Source organism: Electrophorus electricus, chromosome 2 (genome assembly GCF_013358815.1).
Source record: "Electrophorus electricus isolate fEleEle1 chromosome 2, fEleEle1.pri, whole genome shotgun sequence".
Lineage (NCBI taxonomy): Eukaryota > Metazoa > Chordata > Actinopteri > Gymnotiformes > Gymnotidae > Electrophorus > Electrophorus electricus.
This window is the reverse complement of record NC_049536.1, coordinates 9,714,949-9,742,448: the sequence shown is the minus strand read 5'-3', so window position 1 is coordinate 9,742,448 and position 27,500 is coordinate 9,714,949. Positions and strand designations below refer to the sequence as shown.

General features: G+C 37.9%; 1 protein-coding gene across 2 annotated transcripts in view; it reads right to left on the bottom strand.

The window, feature by feature from the left end:
- Positions 1-12,178, bottom strand: part of pparab (peroxisome proliferator-activated receptor alpha b) — a 26,692-nt gene extending 14,514 nt beyond the window's left edge. The window contains exons 1-2 of one of the 2 annotated variants that reach the window (XM_027019959.2): positions 11,999-12,178; positions 3,007-3,255 (exon numbers count right to left, since the gene is read on the bottom strand). In XM_027019959.2, the coding sequence (XP_026875760.1) occupies positions 3,007-3,214 (208 nt within the window). In that variant the 5' untranslated portion in view covers positions 3,215-3,255; positions 11,999-12,178. Of the gene's footprint in view, positions 1-3,006; positions 3,256-9,986; positions 10,086-11,998 lie in introns of those variants that run through there. The other variant, XM_027019960.2, reaches the window with a different exon arrangement.
- Positions 12,179-27,500: the final 15,322 nt, after the last annotated feature.

Below are 27,500 nucleotides of genomic sequence, written 5' to 3'. Positions count from 1 at the left end.
CAGTACAAAGTTATGAGAAAAAAAATAGACAATTAACAATAAAGTGATTCCAACAAGGACAAAGCAGTGAAATCCAACACAAGAACAAGAAATGGTTTATCACACTTCTGCTGTTTCACTAGTTTCTATAGTAATAATATACCCTGCCTACCACAGCTGTGTTGAGAATATTAATTGGACTGTTCTAAGGAATAAGATGCGAATACTGCTGTGTGAAAGGACATTTCAGTACAGAATACAGAGCACTGCATGTACAGGACATGCCCTGTGTTTATTCCAGGCCCGCTATTGCTACAATGAAACAATGTGTATATTACACACACACACACACACACACACACACACACACACACACACACACACACACACACACACACACACACACACACACACACACACACACACCTCAATAAATTAGAATATCATCGAAAAGTTAATTTATGTCAGTAATTTAATTCAAAAAGTGAAACTCGTATATTATATATTGTCATTACACACAGCGTGATCCATTTCAAGCATTTATTTCTTTTAATGTTGATGATTATGGCCTACAGCCAATGAAAACCCAAAAGTCAGTATCTAAGAAAATTAGAATATTATATAAGATCAATTAAAAAAATGATTTTTAATACATAAATGTTGGCCCACTGAAAAGTATGTACAGTATATGCATTCAATACTTGGTTGGGGCTCCTTTTGCATGAATTACTGCATCAATGTAGTGTGGCATGGAGGCGATCAGCCTGTGGCACTGTTGAGGTGTTATGGAAGCCCAGGTTGCTTTGATAGCGGCCTTCAGCTCGTCTGCTTTGTTGGGTCTGGTGTCTCATCTTCCTCTTGACAATACCCCATAGATTCTCTATGGGGTTTATGTCAAGTGAGTTTGCTGGCCAATCAAACACAGTGATACTGTGGTTATTAAACCAGGTATTGGTACTTTTGGCAGTCTGGTCAGGTGCCAAGTCCTGCTGGAAAATGAAATGTGCATCTCCATAAAGCTTGTCAGCAGAGGGAAGCATGAAGTTCTCTAAAATGTCCTGGTAAACAGCTACGCTGACTTTGGACTTGATATAACACAGTGGACCAACACCAGCAGATGACATGGCTCCCCAAACCATCACTGATTTTGGAAACTTCACACTAGACCTCAAGCAGCTTGGATTGTGTGCCTCTCCACTCTTCCTCTGGGACCTTGATTTCCAAACGAAATGCAATATTTACCTTCATCTGAAAACAGGACTTTGGACCACTGAGCTACAGTCCAGTCCTTTGTCTTGGCCCAGATAAGACGCTTCTGACATTGTCTCTGGGTCAGGAGTGGCTTGACACAAGGATAGCGACAGTCGTAGGCCACGTCCTGGATACGTCTGTGTGGTGGCTCTTCAAGCACTGACTCCAGCAGCAGTCCCCTCCTTGTGAATCTCCCCCAAATTCTTGAATCGCCTTTTCTTGACAATCCTTTCAAGGCTGTGGTTATCCCTGTTGCTTGTGCACTTTTTTTTTTCTACCACACTTTCCTTCCACTCAACTTTCCATTTATATGCTTGGATACAGCAAGCTGTGAACAGCCAGCTTCTTTAGCAATGACCTTTTGTGGCTTACCCTCCTTGTGATATTCAGATTTTTTTGAGATGCATCTGTATATATATATATATTATATATATATATATATATATATATATATATATATATTAGAGAGAGAGAGAGATGAATTCCTTGTAATCAGAAGGATTTTTATAAACCGAATACAGCTTGGCCTTTTCTCTACTAAATAAAGCACTTGGTAACAATAATGTAATGGGTTACAACACTGGAAAAACACAGAAAACATGTTTTTAACAAGGTGAATCACAACAACGCACAGGAATTCCTCAAAACACCACTTTATAATCATAATCTGTGTTTCACAGACATGTTATGTGTAATAACATCACCTGTGTCTCAAATGCCACAAACAGCTATACCATCTGCAGTCCTGGTAAGCCACAGCACTGCACACAATAGTGTTTTCCTTGCCTTAATTACCGAACCTCTCACTAAATAGGTTAGCCTTTCTTAGGTCAAACCAAGCTAGTTCCAGCAGGGAAAGCATTAAACAGTAGAGTGCTGTAGCCATTCAGGATGGTTTTGTGATACATGTTCACTAGCCCTCCCCCACCAACCATCTAAACAAAAAAACAAAAAAATACCCAGAATTATTAGTATTTTATGTTTTTCTTCCCCTTGTCCCATTATGATGGGTCTCATCTTGCTCAGACCTACCTGGCACACACCACACCCTCTTTCTCTCTCAAATGTTTGCATTCCTGCGACTCAACAGTTTAGCGACCCTTACATAACTGTAGTTACTGCATGGTGAAACAACTTATAGGACCTATTAAAATGTTTAACTGTTTCCTTATGTTCCTGAATTTGAGGGAAATTTCTAAAATGGTTAAAAAGGTATTTGGTGTGTGAAAATGAGGTCAGACCATAATCAGCACAAAACCACTGTTAACCCTTTTGTCCAGAGTGACCCATAATTACGGGCATGCTCAACAGACAACCATGCTTTCACTTCAGAATAAGAGCAATAAGATCTTACTGCAGATATCTTGAATTTGATCATAGTTTACTGCTGGATTCTCAAATCCATTTACTTTTAGCATTTGCAAGGAAAATCTCATACATATTGAGTCCAGATGGCTCAACTAAAAGACAACAATTGTTGCAATAGCCCTGTTTTAAAAACTAAAAATCAAAATTTTTTTAGTTCCTCACCATTAAAAGGCACTTAACAAAAACTGAATCATGTTACATTTTCACTGGTCTAGGTTAAGAGTTAGATATTTTGCGATTTTGTTTTTATAAATAGATCCAAATGCAATTTTTAAGTGCATAAATAATCTAATCTAAGAATCTCCACATTCTATGAAACCACATGATCTGATGTTTTTGTGAGAGAGTGATGCACCTTAAAGTGTATCAAACTGCGTGGTGTGACTGAGCACATGCCAGGGTTCCTACCTAGAACAGTGGAGCTCTCTGAGCTGGAGCACAGGCCAGATGAGCGGGACCCAGGCACAGCCAGACTGCTCAGGGTCTCTTCGTTGATGGACTGTGAGATGTCTTGCAGGTCCCCCACACCCCCCATAAAGTCTTTGCAGAGTGGGCTATCCAGCACAGGGTCCTCCAGTGGGGACGGAGGGCGGTACGGGCGCTCCATGTCTACCATGATGATGGTGGACAGGGCCCGGAACCACCCTATGCATTAGACTGGACACAAAGAAAAGGAAGAAACAGGAGGGATCCATCATGCTTTTCAGAATCATTATGCAACTAAGTAGCTTCCAGAACCACTTTTAAAATGTTAAAAGGCAAGCCGTCATGTTAAAAATGGCCATGAGGACACTTACAGAGGGGGTCAACAGCTGTATCAGCATGCAAAGTATATTCGATTTAGATTCCAAATACTCAGCAAATCCTTGATAAAATGAAGCAGCAAACATTCCTCACAGCCATGCTAAAAATGGTGACCAGCTAGACTTGTCAAGAGTTTTAAGTTTTATTCTTTTGCTCCTATTCTTATCTGTGCATAAATGGGATCACTCAAAAGTAGCCTTATCTAAGTGTCTGTGTTGTGTCTGTCTTGTGGAGTGGGTAAACAGACCAGGCAAAGTTCAACAAAATTATCACCAATAGTTAATATACACTGGAAAGAGAACACAAGGGTCTTCAACTATAAGCTGGGTTTATATATGGCAGTCTGTTTATAAGCCTACAGAATCACATGCATGCTGCTTAATGAACACTGAAAGCAACACATCATAAACAGTTTACAAATAGGACAGTAGGTAACACAAACATACAAATTAGCATATAGATTATGTTCTACCATAAACTTCATATTCCATCAAGTTAGGTTTACCACATTAGTGCAGAAGACAAACCCAGCTCAGTAAAATGTGCGGGAATTTTTTAAACACAGCTAAATAAACTAACAGCATTAAATAACTGTTATGTTGCCCTTGACAGAGAATGTGAGAGAAAAGAGTGTGAGTGAGAAAGGCACTGAGAATACAAGCAACTGGAGAGAGAGGTTCCAAGAGAGAACAATGGAAGCCTAGAGGAACGAGGCGAAGGGGATTCAAGGCTGCTAGCAAACACAACGGAGCTTTGTATGTTCCGGGGTCAAAGTGACTCAGTAGGATCCAAGCCTCTGAGCCAGGGACAGCCAATAACATCAGCTCAGTCAGCAAGAGACCAGGGACAGCCAATGACATCAATTCAGTCAGCAAGGGTCCAGGCCGCGAGAGCCATGGGAGGGCCACATGTTGTACTTTGACGCCTCGGCAGCCAGGTGGGAACCAACAAGCGATTTCCAGGTTTTACAGGATGTTCGATTTTTTAAATGAAAAATGTATGAAACCAAGTTTTCTTGATCTAGTTGCACAATTTGCGCATTTGCTAAACAGCCTGAGGTTTAAGCAGTTCTCATGCAATCCTGCTTCTGGCCACCTCAGTCTGATTTCTTATATTGGATGCAACATAAGCTGGTATGACAACTGACAATGGACTTAAGTGGAGAGGCAATCAGGCAATCATGCAATCATGCATCAAACACACTGTGAAAAGAGCCAATAAACCCACTTTCTGTTCACAGAAGCCTACAGTTAGGTCCAGAGAGACATGCAACTGTTTCCAAAATGATAATCTAATACATTTTACAGACTACAATGATACATACAATAGGCATGTATGAACTTTCCACCCCCTGTTTGCAGTCATACATTAACCATGAGTTCATATAGATTCATTATGCACTATAACACATTAAGTGTAAATACATTATCTTTATTGGACTTTAAACTTGTAGAGCTACAGTTGTCTGATAGTATGCCAGTGCACATAAAGATCAAAATAATTTTTCACAAACAGAAATTACAGATTTAAATCATACCTTCTTTCAAACATATTTGTAAAATGCTATTACAGGGTGCCGAGATTAAAAAAAAAAAGTTTTTTAAAGCTGACTTTTCTGAGCAGCTACAAATCTTAATGTCAAGCTGTTCCCATTTGCAACAGGCAACTGGTACAGTAAATCCATAAGCACTGGGTCTAGGGATTAAAATGTGCTCTCAGTGTCTAAGGCTTCATCTACAAATGTTAACACTGCAAACCACTTAATATTCCTTAAAACCATAGTCATATCTAATGCTGTGAGAAACTGTTCAGTTATTAGTGAGCTGGGGTGAAAATACTCTACTTGCATTCTGATGGAAGCAACACTTGTGTATTCACCCTTTCTGTGGGGGAGTAGACTTGCCCGTGGAACACATTCACTCCTGTTGCTCTACTGAAGACAACTGTGACTCTTCTATTACTGACTGACAGAGTTCTGTTCTCCTATAGTCAGTCTGTAAAAAGTCTCTCGCATATAAGGAATACATATCCACTGCTCACTTGGTGCTTACTTAATTTGAAATGATTCTGTCAATACAAAACAAGCATCAAAATCACTCTGTTTTCTACTAAAGACTAGATTTCTTTAGAAAACACTACAATTCCATTGCAAACAGTGTTTCAGTGACCGTTCAGACATCTTTTCCAGTAGGCTGGGTCATGTGACTGGAGTGTCGATGAATAACACTTATGGAAGTGCTTTGTCACATAGGAAATTTAGCCTTTTTAAAAGACAAAAGTCTATACCCAGACTGGTCTTTCTAACACTGAAACACAGTTTTTTAACACTGGACCCAACTTTCATCCCTCATCCTTTAGGGCTGTAATGAACTATATGTAATATATTGTGAAATGCATTGCTACATAATTCGGATTGCTACAAATTGTAATTGTGACTGTAATGTGATTTGCGATATGTTAATACAAGTGATTTCTTGATATGCCATGAAAAGTACAGGGATAAATGAAAATCTAGGACAGACCAGGGACACCACCACCTAATGACTTGTCAAAGTGTTCATTTGTGTATCACAATTGCAATTTTACAATGACAATAAAACAATATACAGGGTGGCAATAGCAAACCAAAACAAATAAAGCCAAAACACAACAGAACACAGTGCACCCAGGAGACCAACACAGATAGGATGGGATAACTATAAAAGTGTATTGTTCACCTGTGCTGCTTGATGCTTCCTGTGACGACAGGCACATAGAACTAAACTCAGATGATAAGCACGCTGTGGAACCACCAGGATGGAACAGCTCCTCCTCCATAACCATAGCCAAGGCACTTGTCTTTGGCACAGGTTTCACTGTGGTGGGTGGAGCCACATGGCAGCCAATGGAAAACTTTCATCATTTCATGCAGTTACTCACCACATGAGCTGAGTCAACAACTGCAAGAATGAGGCAAATGCCTAGATCAATGTACTACTGTTAAAAATGATACATGTTGACAATAATGCTCAAATTCTAAAATGTTAGACTGTACGACTAGCCATTAGCTTTATGCAAAAATAATAGGATCACTTCTCCCAATGACATAATGCTTTCTATTGTGAATTGCAGAAACAGATAAAACGGCAGGAAAAGGTACAAGAAGTGGGAGTCATGAAAATGTATCTGTATAGTGTCCTTTCTTTGAAGGACATCAGTGCTATTTCACACACACACACTTTTTTTGGAGCAGCTTTGTCGTCACTAGACGGAAGTTATCCGAAAAACAATAGCAAACTAACCAGAAAAGCTTTCCTAGCTGGATTAGCCTGGCTAGGGCATGTGGAAAAACAAAAACAAAACCTTCAAAAATAGAGGCAGTGGTCACTCATGTGATTTTATTTATATTTGTCCAGTTCTGTGGTAAAAGTGCCACAAGGGCAAAGTGTAGTGGCAAAAGCTTCTGACTGGTAGACAGCTGTAAGGGTCCTGTTACATTTTCCAATGCAAAACTAAGACACCATTTTTGGGGGGAAGGTTTGTATATACTTTGGAGCTACTCTGTCATGATACATGGGCACACTTTCGTGTAATCTTACATAACCAACATTTTAAGAGGACGCACATGTGTGTTAAGATTTGGTACATACAGCCTATAACTAAGGACTTGAGAACATATAAATGCTATAACAAAAAAAGTAGTACTCTAGTTCAGATCAAAGCGTGCTGGTGATTGGGTAGACTGGAGTTAGATATGCTGATGAGGAAGATTGTTGACAAATTTATTAGGCTAAGGAACAGCTACACATTTTGTAAAGTGTCCATTACCCATTTAAAGACGCAGGGGAAAACCTATATTATGCTATAAATGTTTGAATGATACAAGAGTGTTATATTAAACATTCAGCAAATCAAATGGAAAAAATGAACTATGAAATACTACTCAAAAACCAATCAACATCAGTCTCAGCTAAGAATGATATGGGCATAGTCCTAATATTCCAATGACTATGCTTGATTTGTGTATGCTCCTGTCACAGATAAGAATATTAATCATTCTGCTATTTAGGCTCCACATTCAAGTTAAGCCTCATTCATGTGTCCCATAATTACAAATTATATTGTATTTGGCCAGAACAAAGTGTAAGGGAAGAGCATCACCTTCCAAGATTTAGTTAACATAAGCACAACTCATTTTAAATTAGAAGGGGAGAAATTCTGGCAAAATAAATTAGTAATTTATTAGACTTTGGAATGGTTTTCATAGGACACATTTTATGTATGTACGTTATGTAGTAATAAGATAATACACCCAACACACTACATAATTACACTGGAGAAAACCCTGTGCTGTGGTCCATCCAGACTTGAAGGACCTTTGATTCAGAACATTCAGAGACTCATATAAACTTTTAAAAGGCCAAATCTCCCAGTACCAAATACAGACTAAACTGTTAAACAGTGCTAAATCTATAACAGGGATGTTTATTATTATAGAACAATTATATTATTATTATTATTATTATTATTATTATAGAACAATTTATGCAAATGTAATAGAAAAGATTATCCAAGACCTCACATTGGCAAAGATTTTCATAGTGTTTCATATACCAGATTATGGAACATAAAATAGCATAATTGCATAGTGCATAGTGCAACTCTGCAATACCTGTCACAAATCTGCGATACTTAGCCATTTTTAAACATTAACTCAAAATCTCACAAAGAGCTGCTTCATACTAGTCTGTCCCCAACACACTCAGTCAGAGTGATGTGTTACATCACTATTAGAAGGTAAAACCTGAGAAGTGCACTTAAGATGGTTTTGCACAAAGCAAAACTTGATTTGTTGCTCTAACTGAATTTATGTGAAGAGGTTATGTGCATTACTCCAGATTCACTCAATTAAGGGAATGCCATAGTTCATAAACCATTTGATATCAACTCTGTTGGGTTTCAAAATGTATTTTATAAAGGAACATGATCATTAAACGTGTCACCTCTTATGAACAGTACAGAGAAGGTTGAGTCTAATGAAAAAGGCTTTTTAAAGATTTAAAAATGCTAAAGGTAATTTCTTATGGGTGTTAGGTAGCATGTGACTACTCTATATTTAAGAATGGGGTGCAAGACAATGTAAGCACACCAGTTCATGCCTACTGAGGTGAACATGGCAACTTTAAAAGCAGATAAGCCTGTCTAAAGTGAACATATTAACTATATACATCTACACAAGCAGCAGACATACTCGTACGTAATATCATTCAGGTATACACATGGGAGCAAACATTATGTTCATATATTTTCAAAAAGAAATGCAATACCCTTCAAGTTTGCATGTTTGTTTATAGATACAAAAACAGGCAATAGTGAGGAAGCAAAGAAGCAGTTAGCAAAACCTGAAAGTCCTGTTTTAAGAAAAACTAATGGACAAGTAGGTACTCTCCTGAGTCTTTCGGAGAGAGACAGAAAGTTAAGAAAGAGGGGCCTGATTAGACAGCTCAAATTCCAAACTGAAGCACTTTCTCTCTCACGCCTGCCACAGGACAGTCTCACAAAGACTGAAAGAATGAAAGAGCCGGAAACAAAGAGAATGTGAAGGACAGAAAGAGGAACAAAAACACACAGACAGAGACAGACAGAGGGACAGAGACTGACAAAGAGAGAGAGAGAGAGAGAGAGAGAGAGAGAGAGAGAGAGAGATATGCAGCAAGCCAGTGAATATGCTGTTACAAGGAGTCCTAAAAAAAGTTGCATGTTCTCCATGTTCTGGCATGAGCAAATGAGTGCAGATTTGGGTTTCTGAAAAGCAAAAATCAACCGAAAATAGAAAGGCATAGGCTGTTCTATGTGTTTATGGAGGATCAATGTGTTCTCACAAGTGCATAGAGGTGCAGTAATTTGCATTACCCAATTCATATGAAAAAACTATGAATAGTTAAGATGAGCACTTGTTTTTTTTTCTTACAACTTTATTTGTATGCACTTCAACATCTCTCACAATTGTACTAATTGGAACTAAATTGTTGGTGAGGTCACCACATTCACTGTTCATCATGACTTTCACTGAACTACTCCCATTACAGTTAGTGTACTTCATTTTATTCCCACATTATTAAATTCCTTTCTTTTGGTTATGTCAGGTGGAAAGTGTAGAGGCTGTAATTACACTGTAACCTGAATAGATTACTAGTTTCTACTACCTTCTATTAACAAATGTCATATAAATTAGCAGCAAGCCTAAGGACACTTTCAGAGAGTCCATAGGCAGAAGGAGGGATTTTCACTAAGCACTTTTTCAAACCATAATAATAAAAAAAACAAAGAACAGAAAACAAAAACATTTACAGTTGAAATATTTCCACCAAATTTACCTAGTTAATATTCAAAATTAAACTTTTGAGCGCAAGACAAATTTTGTATTTCTAATTAATTTATCAGAAAAGACACAAGCCATAAAAAGCATAGATAGCAACAGAAATTAAATATCTTTGTCACCATACAAATAAATGATGAGACATTCTGAAAGTGTGTTCTTATGCAAATTGGAGAGTTCTGTGCAGTACATGTCTGTTCAGGCTATTTAAATAGCAGAACCTCACCGAGAAAATGACAATGACAGTCTCCTCTTCATGTCTGGGTTACTTTAACAGCCAGCCTTCTTTATGTATGCTGCTTCACTTTACTCTTGCTGGAATGGCAGAGCTGGAATCTGCACAAATCTTCACTGATGTTTATTTAAAAAACAAAACAAACCAAATCAAAACACAACCCTGTTTCTACAGCTGTGACTGCAGATATACCACACTGGGTGAGTTTTCACAAAAGTGACAAGCTTTAAGATAATCATTTATGGTCACATACTCTGAGGGACTGGTTCATGACATGTTTTGAGTTACAGAGACTCTCCCAATTGCAACATAATTACATAATTCTATGAGTTAACCTGAATGTGCATGCATTCATTCAGAGTAATAATGTAATAAGTTAGAATAGGGCTACCCCAAGGGGGTTGCTGAGGAAAGGGTTTGCGTGAGTCAAAGCTTTTGCTACTACATTTAGTCCCTGTTGTTTATTATATAAGCTGGCCATCTTGAATATTTCATCATATTTTTTTCTGTGCTTAAGAGGTAATTGTAACGAAACACAGTACCTCCCCATCTTTATTATTTTGGTGCACTTTAAAAGATAATATTAAACCTGCCAGTTGAGTAATATCACCACTTGTTGGTTAATAGCACTCAATCATTGTTCTTAAGAGATTCAAAATGTTTTAGAAATGAATCTTAAGAATATAACTCCTTGTACTCTCTTTATAGAAAGAAAACAGTTGCCGTTAGCATGTGCTAGAACTACTGAGGTGTCAGCCAGTAGAGTGATTGTATCTGCTGCAAAGCAAAGAGTTCTAACTTGATGTACAACTACAGAAGCTGGACGATGCCTGGGTGATGCTTGAAACAGCACAACATTCAACATTAACCAGACTTTAAAGCTTAAATACTATTTGCCCAAGAATGTGTTTTGTTTGCTAATGTGGCTAATAATGAATGCCAGTTAGTGCACTTGAGGTGTGAACACAAATGGAAAGTACTTATGTGTACATATGTGTGTACATACATATTTTGAGTAATTTGAGAAGAGCGCTGGCATTTCATTTTTAAAAATTTCCTTCAGACAAAACAGGAACTACACTGACAAAAGTAAATGTATGTATTTTGTTTAATATTTAAAAAAATATCTGAGATGACAGAGATTGTTCACAAAAACATCCAGATAATGAACAATCAGCATCTAAAACTGCAGTATGTCTTTAATCAGGGTAACTGCACAACTACATTCAAACTGAAGAAATTGAACAGTAAGTGCCTAGTCTGGTGGTTAATTCTGTAGCTCTTCCCTTAGCCTTTAGCAGATATTGGAACATCATTTGCTGATGGAACCTGCCAGTGAGTCTTTCATTTTATAATACATTTATAATCCAATGTGTGTAATGTTAAATCAATCTATATATCTATGTATCAACATTTAGATCTAACTATTCCACACAGCGTTACGAATATACATTTAATTAAAGGCATTTAGTCTTTATGTTAAATATAGGCTCCAGAAGATCAGTCCAAGCAGATGAGATGAGTTGTACAGTTACTCAAATTCAGAATTCCTGGGGCAGCAAACACAGGAACACCGCCACCGGCCTTATGTAACGTCATTTTAAGCCGTCTCAGGTGCACACTTGTTTGAGGCTCCAAATACAAACTCGTTAAAGTGTATGTCATATGCAAAGCACTTATTTTGGTGAACTAGCGCTAACAGTACATCTGATTACAATGATAGCCTACTTGACAGTCGAGTCGGCAATAGACGCACAATTCATAAATGCAAATGCCATAATGTAAGAACGCGGCATTAAAAGCTGAACAAATGTACGACAACAACGCCAGCCAAAACTCACAAATATACCAAATACATTTATTGCGCCGCCAACGCCAAATCAATAGAGATTCACTGTTGCTGATGTTATGCACGACAGGCCTGACCCTTTTTAGAAACATATAGCTAGCTTATATACTGGACAGTTAAGTCTAATGTACAGGTTTGAATTAAGAGGGCTTACCTTGCAGTGCACAACTCGATGCAATCTGACCATATTTTTAAACAATCTCGACAGGATACAGAGCTGTCAACTTTAATAGTACAGAGGTGGAGGACAGGCAAAAAAGTCTCCTTTCACACCTCTCCTTTCCTTGTTTGTCCGCCGCTGTCAAACTTCCACTCCCGTTGCAGCTGCCAGGCGTTTTCCCACCACCCGGAAACTGCGTCATGACAGATAATTCATGGGGACGCGGGCACACACCCCCTGACACACCTATGGTTTAGACGAATAGGAATGCCTTATCTTTCCCTTAGTGCAGGACGCCCCCTAACATTGAAATGACAACGTTTTTTTAAATGTAATTAAAAAAAAAATCAAAAAAAAATCTGTGTATGGTATAAGGAGTGTTCAGTAAACAATGGTCAGCGCACTCGCGTGTGCGCCTATCTGTCTGTCTATCAGACGGGAAGTAGATTCGGGGGACAAAAGCAATATTTAGTCGGGCGGTGCTTAGTTTGGAAACTAATGCCGGTGCACGTACCTCACGTCAAGACGTCACATTTGGCCCAAAGTATTTGGCACTCGGGTCTGTGTACGTTCCGTCCAAAGCATTTACTCGGCCTGCAACTTTACACAGAGCCAGACACATAGCACTGATTCAGAACAGTGAGAGCAGGCGAGATAGACCAACTTGAGAGAGCAAAATCTCTCATATGAGACCAGCACCCCTAAGATATTACGCATGCACGGGCGCGCAGATAGACACCTAGCCTACATGGGATTTGCGACTATAAAATACTTCAGACAAGTTGTACTTTTTTCTAATTACAAATAACAGATACTAAATTACGAGTCAGCTGTAGAGGGAGGGTCAATGTCAACACAACACAACTTAAGTAAATGAATGTGTGACCATTTTTAAAAACATGAACAACGCTACTGTTCTTTGTATGCGTCAGAGAACGTAAGTAAATTTACCAATAGAGGTCACTGTTTAGCACTCTAGTCACAAAGCATTCATTCTCTTGCATATCAGTGCTTAAATTTGTTATATCTGGAAAACATTGTACATATGATAGGTGTTTTGTTTGTTTGTTTTGTAGTTTCAAAAAGGCTTGAAGCAGATCAATCCTAAACATACAAAATAAGTAGTTTTTATTTGTACGCTATGTATATCTGTTTTTAATCAAACAAAGTAGTTGAAAAGGTATTTTTCTGGGGACAAAGCAGCTGGATGTACACAGACAATGACAAAGTACAAGTTTCTTCTTCACATCCTGGGTGGAGGCCAGATTTGCAGAGGCCCAGCGTTTCTAGCCTCACTCCCTGCACCACGTGGTGGGCTAAAGCCCTTGGGCTGACAGCCTTTCCTGGACCTGCTCCAGGGGTGAAGTGAAGCAGAGCCGCTGCTATACTCCCTGGGGGTGCTGATCATGAGGACAGCAGCTCTGTGTTGCAACACTCCCAGCAATCTGCTCCTTTTCCCTAACCGCTCTCTATTCTCCCCTCGTTTCTCTCTTCTCCGTTTCACCTCTCTTCTCCCGCGCGCCCCTCTCTATTCTCCCCTGCAACAGCATTTCTGGACACTTCCAAGATTATGTCTGGAATATTTCACAAACGAAACTGAACCCAGTGTCTTTCCACACATGACTTTTGCAATAAAATGGGCTTTCAGTATCTTTTTTGTTTCAAAGAGATTGCATGTCACCATCTCTTGGTATGTCCAGGCCACACTTATATAAAATGCTCAAAGTTTAGAAACCACATTCACAAAAGATGTGAAAAAAATGCTTGCAAAAAATAAATTACAAAAAAAACCTCTCTGAAAATCTCTTTTCAAAAATGTTTACTTTTACTGAAAAAGATATGCCAGACAAAATCTTATCAGTTAGTATTAAATAATTGTGTGGAACACTATGCTAACCGAGTCAGTGGTCCACTATCTGTATTAGTGGTGCATCTATTACATATACACAGGCAGAATAGAAAGTATGTAAGGAGTTCTTTTAAGACTAAGCAAAATGACCTTGCACCATATCTCCCCCTCCTCCTCCACTGCACTAAACAGCAGGGGGCGCCATTCGATGATTCTTGCAGGTTGAGAGGGCTGAGCTCTTTACACTGTCTCTGGGACTAAGTTCCTCAGAGCAAGACCCCAGCAGCATTTCCTTCATCACAGCACAAAAATGTAAACGTCATCATATCATGGGCACTTTGTACATCTAGTGCTACTCAGAGAGATGATTAAGAGCAGCATGTATAAGTAGTGCACATATTGCAGAATAATCATACATTAAAAAAAATTACATCATAGTAAATGTAAATGTCAGTACATTATGAATAAATGCACTCTCTACATAATTGGAGGATTGTGTAATGTATGCTAAGGCATGTAATACCAGTAAGTTGATCTGACAGAGTAAAGTGCCATAATGGGAGGGAATTAATAATTCGCTGCTGGTTGGGAAGGTGAACCAGGGTGTGCAGAACGAAGTGTTCTTTATCTGGATTACTTATTCACCACGAACACAGGTGCTACTAAAGTACCTGCTGTGTGGGGTCTCAGTGTCTTCTCACTTGGATGTTTTGTGGAATGGATGCAGTTCTGAATAGAGGATTGTCTGATCTTTTTGAATGAACTTACAGATTCTCACTGGAGGTCAGAACAAGCAGCCTACCTGACAGAACATTACATTAGTTTGTCTTCAGAGCATGTGATCACATTTTTAATCATAACCTTTTAGATTTATAGTATATATTTATTACCATGCTCTGTGAATAGTGTATGGAAACAGAGCATAGTCAGGGTTAAAGAGTTGGGCTGTGATCAAGAAGTTGGAAGTTTTGGTCCAGTGAGTTGGTCAGCTCAGGTCAGGTGATACCTGCCATGGCTTTGTACTCAAGCAGTCTTTCCCCCAGTCTACAGCAAACTCTGTCTAGATAAGTGAATCTGTACTAAAGTAAGCTCTAGTTGAATATGTGAATCTGTACTACAGCACGCTCTGGCTGGATAAGTGAATCAGTAATTGTGTTACTGACATTCCCGTTATACCGCCCATGGAAAAAACATACCGTTTTCTTGGAAAAAAATATACCGTTGTATACATAAAGCCATAGAGAACTGAAGGTATGCTTAACTTTCTTCCTGTTATTCTCCTGAGAGTGGGAACATGTGGACCAAACATGATCTAATGGTTTTGTCCATGTATTATTTAAAACATCTCTCCCCTTCTCTCTCACTCCAGTTTGTCTTGGTGTGGTGGCTGGCACATTAAATGATCAATACCATGGGGCAAAGTGAAATAAGAGTCAACAAAAGGCTCTTTATTGACCATGCTGTTTTAATGTTGGTTTGAAGTTTGAAAAGATCTTTTTTTTTTTTTTCAAGAACAGAAAGCTGAATTGCTAAAAATCTTTGGTCAGTTGCAACAAAAATACCAAATGTGTTTAAACATTATTATTATTATTAAATAATATCTATAGAATAATGCCATAAGAGTGACACATATAAAAATATGCAAATAGGTTTTTTATTTATTTTTTATTTTTTTTACTAATGACTCTAGATGCAATATAACACTAGTCTACATGTCTACATGCAAGTGCAATGCAGATCTTTGCTGGCAGAGGTCTCAAGTCAGCAAATAATTAACACCTTATATTCATACAATCTATATGAAATTACTCATACAGCATATAAACTACAGCATGTTCTATAAAGTGCCTCAAATACCTGAGCATCCTAATGTGGCAAGGATGATAGTGTAAGTGTTGCCCCCTGCTGGAGATCAGGTGTTGTATGGCTGCCCTCCAGGGAAGGCAGTAGGTTGTATAGTTATCTCCTGATGGGGCAAAATAACTACCCTGAAACCACACAACCTACTACCTCACCCTGTACGAACATCAGGAACAGCCAACAGGGCCAAAAGACGAAGTGGAGAAGCTTTTCTTCATTTACTTGATGGCTTCTTGGGCTATATCATGAACAGTAGGGAAAATATCAATCTTATGCATTAAGGTAGATTTAGTAAGAGAAGTATCATAAAATGTTTTACAGTATAGGTTTACAGAATAATAATACAAGATCACTATACACAATATCTGCAAAAAAAACCAAAGAAAGGTTAAACATGATCAATACTAAATCCATTGATTCCCCATATAAACCAAAAGTACTGTTTTAACCTAACACAAGCAGGGCTGATTTCCTACAATACTGAAATAGTAGATGTGCAGATTGTCCACTCACTTCAGTTGTTCAATCAATTTCTAAAACCATTCAACATCAGTTTAAAGAATATCTGTTAAAAATACTGTCAAACCAAAAGATGTTTGTCTCCCAGTGAATTCAAGCATCAATATTAAGAGTAAAATGCATTGCAGTCTGCAGTTGCAGGGAAGGAGAAACAAGGACCCATAATCAGTGATGTAATGGTTAAAAAAGGTGCATAAACTCTAAACTTCAGTGTACAGCCATACATGTAATTGAAAATTTGGTGACTCAAACACATAAACCAAGAATCTATGTCTATATTGTTATAATTTACTGTGATTTATACTGCAGCTTCAAAAAAAAAAAAAAAAAATCTATAAATTAGTAATATGAACTTTGATGAACAAATATGGATGCAAAATTAATAAGAAACTTTACATATATTTCCAGCTGTGTGTCTGATATATGTCCACTTCTGCTCCGCATGGCTTTTTTTTTGTATACATTGTAAATTGTTACATAATTTCTGTCCATTCTACAAGTCCTTCACATGAACTAAGCAGCTGCTTCTTTAAGATGTTAACTTACAGTTCACTTAATTGTTTAGCGCAGTTTGTGCTAGGGTTTCAATTTATGGTTGCCTTCTACTGTGTACCTTTTAGAATTAATATCACTCAGTTTTGCTGATGTAATAACATTGCAATCATAAATATATGTCTGTCTGATCCTATCTCTGTGGAACCATCTTGTTGGAGAACTCATCATCGCTTATGTCCAGTTCAATTTCTTTGAACGGTTCATGTTGCCATTAGGCGATGAATCTTTCCATACCAGCTTGTGTCATCTGTAACAGGACAGGGTGGACCGGGGCTAAGCAGGATGTGTTAGACCTGCTTTGATTTACAGTATTTTATTAAGTCCATGTGAGTGAAGACTAAAAAAGTAGAGTAAACACTAATAAAAAGGAGAATAAACTCTAAAAAAGGGAAGTAAATGCTAATTCATATTTAAAAACAGTTGATGTGCGTTTACCTTCCACTACATCCATGCCTGTAATCAATGTTTTTCATGAATTCATGTACTTCATATAATAAACATTAAACAGACTGCATGAAAGATGTTTAGTCCAATCCTGTATTCTAATCAGTGATCACTGCAGAGGCTTCACATTTCCACATATCCATAGTTCATGGCGATGAAAATATAGCCACTTCAGGAAAGACAGTAAGTTGTATAGTTATCTGACAAAGGGCATGACCCTAAAACTATACAACCTACTACCTCACCCCAAAGGACAGTGTGCTGTTCTGCAGAGTGCCTTGCTGGTCCATCTCAGGCTGCAAAAGCCTCACACAGTGCATAAAATCACAAGAGCAACAATTAAGTGAATAGAAAACAGAATGCATAATAAAATGAAATTTATAAATTGCCCTAACTAAATATTACATATGTACAGTACATATATGTACAGTACCTTTGTAGATAAATGTCCATTTATTTTCTCCTGACAGGAGCTGAAAACAGTCCATCTTTCCATTGAGTCTCAACACTTCCTAGTCTCCATCTGCAAACTGGAAAGAAAATGTTGCCATTAGCTGACCTAGACCCATGTTCATATTTTCTTTCACTGTGAGTGAGGTTTGCTGCCATTTTTATTTATCTGACATACTGCCAAGACCAGCCCAAACTGTCCGGAGAGACTGCTGTAAAGGAGAGGAGCTGTAAAGTTAAGGGAATGCTCTTTATTAGAAAGGGTATGACAGAATCTCTTCTGTTGCTATGCAATATACCAGCCAATAGTGAATCTGCCTGGTCATGTGACAGGTACTCTGCTGGTTATCCAAAAAGACATTTTCTGACTACATGTTCATTGATATTTTTTTTTCCTCTAAAAGGAATAGTAGGCTGTTAGCAGTGTAATAGGGATTAAAACCATGTTAGGAAACAAGAAGTGTGTTGATTTTATAATGATCTTTTCCTGAATCCAGTCATCAGTTCCACATGTAATGCCTGAATTAGGTAAAATTTTCTTAAGAAACTGAGTGGACAATGTTTTGAGCATACCCATGAAGGATGAAGGGAGTAATCTAGATTCCTTATTCTTCACCACTGAAATTCCAGGGGCAGGACAGTTTATCCTTGGTAAAATACTACAATGGTACTACAACACTATTTTGGTGTTGGTACCTCAGAACAAGATGAGAAGCAAGATGCTAGCTTGTCCTTTGTTGTAGAGGTACTTTGGCATGCTTCAATTATGGTAAATATTTTATAATAATAATGTACAATAATAATAATAATGTATTTGCAAAGTGTTTCAAATACACTGGCCAAAAGCTCCTGATAATACTGATTCATCATTGTGTATAAAATTACACATCCTTCATTTTGACACTTCTTAACTTCAGTGGTACATCCTACTCCTAAGATAACTCAGACACCACCCCTCCCCTTTTTTGACCATGTCATGGGAGTCTAGTGAAGGTCCCTGGGGGTCTACATAGCCATGTCAAAGTAGCAGAGGCTAAATAGGGAGCCCAAGGCTCTCATGGCTGCAGGTTAATGGGCAGAAGCCTGAAACAACTATTTCTACATTACAGAGGCTCCTGTTACACATGTGCAGGGCTGGTTAGGGCCAGTGGGGGTGGGGGGGTTCTCATCTGAGACAGACACTGTGACCTCCCCATCACCTCCGCAGCTGATACAGGATTTAAGTGTGAGGATCAGCAGTACAGCTAGCAGAGCTCACAGTGCTAAAATATACAGTAAGCTACACTCAAACATACCACAGTGTACATGCCTGGATACACACAAACAAGCATTAACTCAAACATACATAAACATAGGTCAAAACTACAAATACATTTGCATAGATGTATGCTCTTACCAACACAAAACAGTATAAAAGATTTAGTTTTATTACATACAAACAAAGTGAACAGAGTGACTTGCTTATGACTAACAATTAAGTAAGCGCTGCTTTAACGGGTAAATGGGAACCACAAACCATTCTCCTGTTGTCATGTATATTAATCACATTAAAGGCAAAACTCATAATGACATTAAAGACTGATAATGACATTGACCTTTATAGAAACCACCTTCTAGAAAATGACATCCACATATAGCTCAGTGCCATGAGGCTCTCAGGTCCTTGCTTAAGGTGACAGTGGAAGCAGGATGTTATACAGTGCATTAAAAACCATGGTTCAAAAAAATTCATGGTTCAACCTGCTGACCAATGGGCCATTACTATCAAGTACAAGTGTCATATTGACAGGACTAATATTTGTGCTTAACTTTAAAAAAAAAAGCTTTTTAAAATTAAAATAATTTGTATTAGTTTTTAAAAAACAACAATCACACTGGATATTATGGCATGTCCATGAAATCAGAGATAACAAAAACATCAATGGAAGTTAGTTCTCTCATATTAGCAAGAACCAATTGTCTGGAAATCTATAACCTCAGGATATTAAAGAAAATGAAACCAAACTCCATGTGCTCAGTACATAAAACTTTCCACAATCAATCCACAGGAGCAGACAGCATGACCAAATCTATTTAACAAGGAATTGACCAAGAAATTAAAGTCAGCAAAGAACAGGGTGGTGGTGGGTTGTGTAATGTGGTGGGGGTGTGATGCTGGTTGTGTAGTGTAGTGGGGGTGGAGGTGGAGTTTGTGGTGGTGAATTGTGTATTGTGGTGGGGGTGGAGGTAGAGTGTGTGATGGTTGGTTGTGGTGTTTTGTGGTGGGGTGGAAGTGGGGTATGGTGCAGAGTGGTGGGGTGTAGGTGGGCTGTGGAGGTAGGCAGGGACTTCAGTGCACAGCCTATGAATTGGACTGCAGACTTCAAAGACCCAAGGAATGCACAGCAGCCAGCCATCAGTAAGCAGTGAGCAAGTGTTTCTTCACTGCAGTCACATCTTATTGTCTGAGCACTGAACAGCAGAAAGAATACGTTTGTGCTTGCCCCTACATTACATTATCTCACTATGTAATTGCCCTTTCACATACCCAAAATAATGACTGCGTATAATTTGTCAAAAGGAACAAGACAATACCAAATAGGGGCTTAGGTCCAGACCAGGTTTGATTATGATCACAATGATCTATCATAAGTTAGCACCCATTGTCTCCCGAAGCTGAAATTTCCACGGCGAGATCTGAACCTGTTTTCTGCTTGCACTGGCCAAATTCAGCCAGTTAGTGTGAGGATTTCCGCAGGCCCCGGCTGGTGACACATTACAAGCATGCACCTCACTGACAGGCCAAAACAAAGTTATCAGGCCATCCACTGATCCATTCTGACTCAGTCTTCTCCATTCACACAGTGAACCAGCTGCATCCTGTTTTCAGTTCAGACTGTTAGCACTTGCCAATAGCACCTGAGGACCAGGCTCTACTTCATCATTTTGAAAGGTCAATGCAGAGTGTCACCTACTGCACTTTCCAATCAAAGAAGAGCTCTGGCTCCAATTTACTTTACCTTAAGCGGTTTGGCTACTTCTAGTCAGGCTAGTTCTCATGTTTGAGCCCTTTTTCTGTTCTTTAGTCTGATTACTGCATGTAATTTTTTGGGTGATTAGTAAAACAGGAAGGATTGAAGCAGCAGCAATCACACATTGATGCAGACAAGCCTCACTGGCATACTGATCTGACCGGTCATGCCCAACACATTCTCGAACCCCTGTGCCCTGACTGTGCCCTTTTGCCATTGGGAGACAGAAATGTATCTGTTGCTAGGCTATTAATAGGGCACTCTTCACATACTTTGCCTGTGTTCAAAGCTCCAAAGAAGAACCAGGGGATCTCTAACCTTAAGCATTACACTAGCTGGGATTATTATAGCTAAAAAGCTCTGACTCTTTCCAGTGAACAAATAAGAAAGGTAATGAAAGATGCTAATGGCTGCCTCATTCAAAATACATTAACAATCTGAGTAAAAAAAAACTGCTTTGCGGAAAGTGCACCCACTGAACCCTGTTTGTCCTTTAAGGTTGGCCTGAGCAGTTTTCCCTTACATATGCAGACGCATCACGTTGTGAGATCCCATGCCACGCAGTGATGCCATCTGCTCCTTATAACTCCACCCAGGCAAGGGCCCGTGGGAGAGGGACGTGGTGCTGTCCTTTCTAATACAGCCCCACTCTGGAGGCCCCGTGTGCTCACCACGCTCATATAGGAGGTGGTGTGGAAATATGTGTGCAGTGGGCACAGTTATGCAATGTGGTTCATAATTCATTTTCATAAACACAATATGGATAGTGTTATGTGCCAAGCCGAAGCACAGAGCACAAGAAAGAAGAGACTGAAGACTGGACTAAAAGGCTTTTTAAGAGTGCTGATCATTAGTGCTGATCACAAAAACAATCTTGACTTCATCATGCTACGCTTAAAACAACATGAATGCATTTAGAAACTAGATTTATGTACTGTATGTGAGCAAGTCTGTTTAGCTACATGTGGTCTTATATTTCCAATATGACAGAGCTTCCAATTCACATTTATCTAAGAAAAGCAACTTTTTGTTGAACCAGGAAAAAAGATACATCCATTATTAGTATTAGTAAACTAACTATGCCTGCCCATTTTTCTAGGGAACCTGTCATGCTGAAGCAAAACACATTATTAGTAAGTACTGTTAATGTCTCTAGTACCATGAGCAGACAGTAGAACTGTCTACGGGATGTTTCCACCATCTGGTTAAGTAACTAAGTAACAAAATGCCAGGCATGTGCAGAATTCCAGAAGAGGTAGCATTCAGCAGCAATGGGTTAGCAAAGCCACAACACAAGCCCCCGATGCATTGTAAGCAGGTTGTATTCCCGGCCAAGCGGCTGGGGGGTAAGGGTGAGGTAGAAGGGTAGTAGAGTGTTCAGAAGTGCTGCCGGTTCTTGCTAGTAATTTATTTATTTATTTATTTATTTTTGCACAAGTGGAAAACAACAGTTTATGGCACCTGTCCAAGGTCAGTGCTTGGAGGCGTGGAGCTGGGAAGAGTCCAGGACTCTGCAAAGCTGCTTGTTTATATGCAGTCAGTTGGCAACAATTAAGATGCTTAATAAGAAAGAGAAAATGCTCTACTGCACTACTTTATCTGTGTGGCCAAGCGCATTGGTGCCCTATTCCTCTCACTCTTCATTCCCTCTCTTCCACACTTGACCAGGACGTGTTCACCTGGCAACTCTAGCTAAATGTACAAAATGGGTGCAGAGAGTCTCCAGGCAGAAAGAAGGTCGGCCATTTTGTCGATGCTTTAGGCACAGAAATGAATGGGAGAGGGAGGAAGCTGTCTTCTGGAAGATGCTGTTCATGTTCTTTAATCCATCACAGTTCTCTGACTTTATCTTGAAGTATGCTTACATGTTTCAAACCTACATCTGAGAAATGAAACAACTAAACAACTAAAACATGCTTATAACAATTCATGAAAAACAATGATTTTAATGTGATAGATCAACTACTACTGTACCACAGAAATTTGCTTCATGCAGTATTTGGGACTGAGTGGGCATGGCTTGTGTGGGTGAAAGCACTGGCAATTCATCATCAGGACTAAATCTGCCATAATGTGCCCACACTGGTTACTCTAGAGTAGTGAAGGACTCCACTTCATGACTAATTACTCCTCCCCATTTAGTATTGTTATGGAAGAGTAGTAACAGTAACTGTTTCATGCTTGTGCAAGGGAAATCTTTCAAAAATGGATTTCGACATTTCTAGTCATACCACAGCAACATATTTGTGATGCATTTATGCTTAAAGGCACTTTTACTTATATGCCACTTTTCCTATTCAAAGGGGTAAGATACAATGGAAATGAAAAGATAATTAAATGGAATAAAAAGATATGGAATAAAAATAGAAGTAAAATGAATCAACTATAGATTAAAAAATACATTAAAAGGCAAAGATAAAGTGCAGTATAAACACTTGGGGCACATCTAAGTTCTTCTGGAGGTTTGCTCAATTTGTGTATACCAGAAAAGCTGAATTGTGCATGGGGTTATACCCTTATATACCCACAATATAATATATAATAAATTGAAGCACTGTGTCATCAAAATTGAAAAGCCTACTGTACATGGAAGAAAAGGTTTTAATTAGAAATGCATTATTTACTTACTGAGGATATCATTACATCAAGATAATCTTTACATTTTCAACTTTGAACTTGTTTTACATTTCTGACTTTTCCGACCTCCCAGTTAATTTTTTCTAGCCGTTAACTATATATCTGAAAGCATGTGTGGAACAATGCTCACCATCTCAGCCTCCAGAGGAACAGAAGATCACAGTAACTAAGGCTAAAGAGTCTACCTTACTCTCCATCAACAAATGTCTGTTAAGATATGTTAGACGTATTTTTTTCTTTTATGCTTCTTCTTTGCTCTTGCATTAGTAATTCTCAAAAATCTTAAATATCATCAAAACAATGTGTGGGGCTGTGGGACTGTATGTCAATAATCTGACTGGTCGCAAGAGCCACAAAGAAAATAAGATAACCAACCCCACCTCATCACAGCTCTTTGGCTATTTTACTTTCCAAATGAAAATGACTGACTTGCTTTTTGGAACATGCTGCCCACATCTAGAATAGGGGACCTTGCAGATTGATCCTTTGGTAATATTTAGTAATGCCACAGAAATTATATATACAGGTGAACCAGTATTACTCAGTCAGGTAGAGAGTATTAATACCTACCAAATAAATCCCCTGTGACTCAGAAAAAACCCTCTGAATTCTTATACCATTAAAAATTAATATGTCTGATGCCCTTTTCAGTAATAAGTATATTTCACTAAAGCTTGTCCTCTTCCAGCACATTCCTATTGTCAATGTCTATATTTCAAACAGCCAGAACCTAAAACACTCAATATGAAATGTTTATATAAAAACTGCGCATGTCACAGTGAGGTAGTGGCATTGTTGTGCCACTCACCTGGGGCCTGGCAGGGGTTGCATCTTTGGCTGGCAAACTCCAGCAGTCACCGTGTATCTGTGGGTCCAGGCTTCAAGCCACCCTAGAAGCAACATAGGGAAAGAGCACCTTTCATCGTCCACATCGTGTGCAATTTAACACTTTCCGTAATATTTATTTATATATGTTAATTCTTAATAACCACAGGTATGACTATGAAGACATGGAAAATGAACACCAGAGTTAAGAAAGGTTTTCACCACATGTAGAAGCATTCAGGTTTATTAACTTTTTTAAATTATCTATTTATGTGTTTCTATACAGTTCAGTTCTTATAAGATGTGGTATTTACTAATAAAAAAAACAAACATGCACAAATTATATCAAAAGTAACAGCATACATTAAATTGCTCATATTACTACATTATATTCAAAGCACTTTAATTTAGTTCAATTTTAGAGATCAAACTCATAAACACAGATTTCGCACTGCCACCTAGTCACATATATTTACTGATGATTACTGAATATATATACTGAGTGCAGATGATGATAGTAAAACTTATCAATATGTGTTTATATAATTTAATTTTGGCTTTATATCAATAAATCTTGGATGTAAATAATTAGTGTTAAACTATGGGCATGTGAACACACACAGACATACAAACACACACTCACACACACAAAATAATTCAATCAAACCTGCACAAAACATACTATGGCATTAACTAATTGAATAAATTACATGACATCTGTTTACATCAATTTTATTATATTACTATAGCAAAACTAATGTAATGCCAATCTTGGAGAGGATGTCTTCTGAACACATATAGTCTGAAAAGATATAGTCTGAATAGCCTAAATGCAAGACATTACGGTGATTCCCATGCGAAGGCTATTTAAATATTTTTGCTTTACAATTTATCTCATACTTGTATTTGTGTGAAAGTGAAAGAGGGAGTGCAGTAACCTTACACTACATACATAGGGCAAAAATGCAACAAATAGAAGACACTTGCTAAAATGGAAAATATAAGGCATTAATCAGTGTCTCAGTAGTATCTCGTATCATGCTACAATTTTCAAAGCATGGGACTTCATAACTACAATAATTTGGAAAATTTACTTCAGCAAAAATGAACCACCAGATTTCTCTTGCTATGACAGAACATGATTTCCTAGCTGAAATATGAATGCCAAAAACATAAAAAAAAAAACAGTAAAAAAGAAAAGTAAAAAAAAAACCAGTAAAAAAAAAAGAAAAGATAGAAAGTATATTCCACCAGTTTGAGAAAAATATCCTTCATCGTCTCATTTGTATGAGGCATCTACCATAGCATGCATAGGCTACAATGTATTTTGTGCTTTTGTCCAAACAATAATTGATAAAAATTTTGATGCACACAAATGCACATAAAAATATTCTACAAATGTTCTAGAGATTTTGTATTAAAATTTTTTTGCTGTACAGGAACAAAATCCTTTTATTCCAATAGTACGTAAAGATTGTGTGTGTGTGTGTGCGCGCGCGTGCGTCTGTGTGTGTGTTTGTGTATGTGTGCATGTGAAAAATGTGAACATACAGTACTGCTCTGAACTACTATCTTAAACAAAGTAAAGAACCAAAGGGGATTTAACCTCAAATGCATTTATGAACTGGCATCAAAGACCTATTGCATGCAAAATATGTAAACATGCTGAAGTATTTACTGAATGCACAGTAGTTTGAACTGGTCAGCCTTGCTTAAATCTTCCAGAAAATAAAATCAAAATGGTGGATCCAGTTTTCACTAAAGCTTTTGCTATTTGTGAAGGAGAGCACAGTAAGGCAATTTTTGATTGTGTGTTTGTGTGCTTAGTGTGAAGAAAAGAAACTATGCTATATTAACATAATATTTTCTTAAATTCTTTTTGTTCTGTGTAAATAGTCATACAAGTTTGCTGGTGGGTGAACTTTTTGCTGAATTAGCAAAATTTGCAGTGCTGTGTTTTCACTGTAATTCAGATGTTGGTCTCTCCTTCTCTATCTGTCTCTACTGCTTTCTCTCTCTCGCTCTCTCTCTCGCGCGCTCTCTCTCTCTCGCACGCACACACACACACACACACACACCATGAATATTTGAACAGGTAAACATAGAGGCTGAAGGAATGTTATCAAATGTTTGCTCTGTCAGTGCTGTGGTGATTCACTGCCACCCAACAGTACTGAGTAAAGGGTATAAAGAACCAGGAGTGAGTTCAGGTAAAGAAACATCCACTGGCACTTATAGAAGCAAACACAAGTACATATATGTTCATATACATGTGTGCGCACTCACACACACACACACACACACACACACACACACACACACACACACACACACACACACACACACAGCTATGCACAAAAGTAAAATATTGCAAATCTGCTTTGCCATATGTTAAAAAATTGTCCATAAAATGTAAAATGTTTAACACCATTACTCCAACATCTGAAGGCAAAAAAAAAAAAATAGATACAGCCTATACAAGATATAACAGATCATTTTTTAAAGATTTAAACAAGGAACAATTTTTAATATTTTAAGAAATTAAATTCGCTTTCAAATGTTAGTAAAAAAAATTAGATTTACATAGACAACACAGTGGTCACGAACAAGAAATATGAACACACTACAGTATATCTCACAGGGCAATCCACATTCACACTGAAGAATCAAAATATTTGTGAGTAGCAGAATCCATTTGAAATGAGTTGCACCGCCATTTTGCAAAATAAATGCTCAAAAAATTATAGCGGTGTTCTGTTATGAATTCGTTCATATATGAATTCCCCATTACTCCTTCTTGAAAAGATGCTTGTATAAAACTACATAAAATCATAACTCTCCCTTATTATCTTTGGAGAACCTGGGAGAAAGCGAAATTAACACTCAATAGGTCAGGTAGTAAATTGGCATTTTTTAAAAAGTACGAAATGCAATCATTTCTAAACATTATTGCAAAAATAACAAATGCTTAATTTCACAATTCATAAGCCAATAACTTTGATTACGTACAACTTAGGTTGTAATGTTTTAAAAATTGTTTTGAAAATTAAGATCAAAGCAAGGCAACCTGACTTAGAAAATGGCCAATTTTAATATTCCAGAGGCCCTAAAGCATTGGTGTGCAATTTGTACTTGAAAACGCAGCAGTGCAAATATATAATATGTAAACTGTGAATAAAAATATATGCTTGTTTGTAATAGGAGGAACATAAAAGCAAACTTTGAAACAAAAATTTCATAATATCAAAAAGTCACTACAATTGCACAGCAAAATTCTTGTTCATACACACAAGATACAGACACATGCATACATACATACACACACACACACACACACACATTTGCA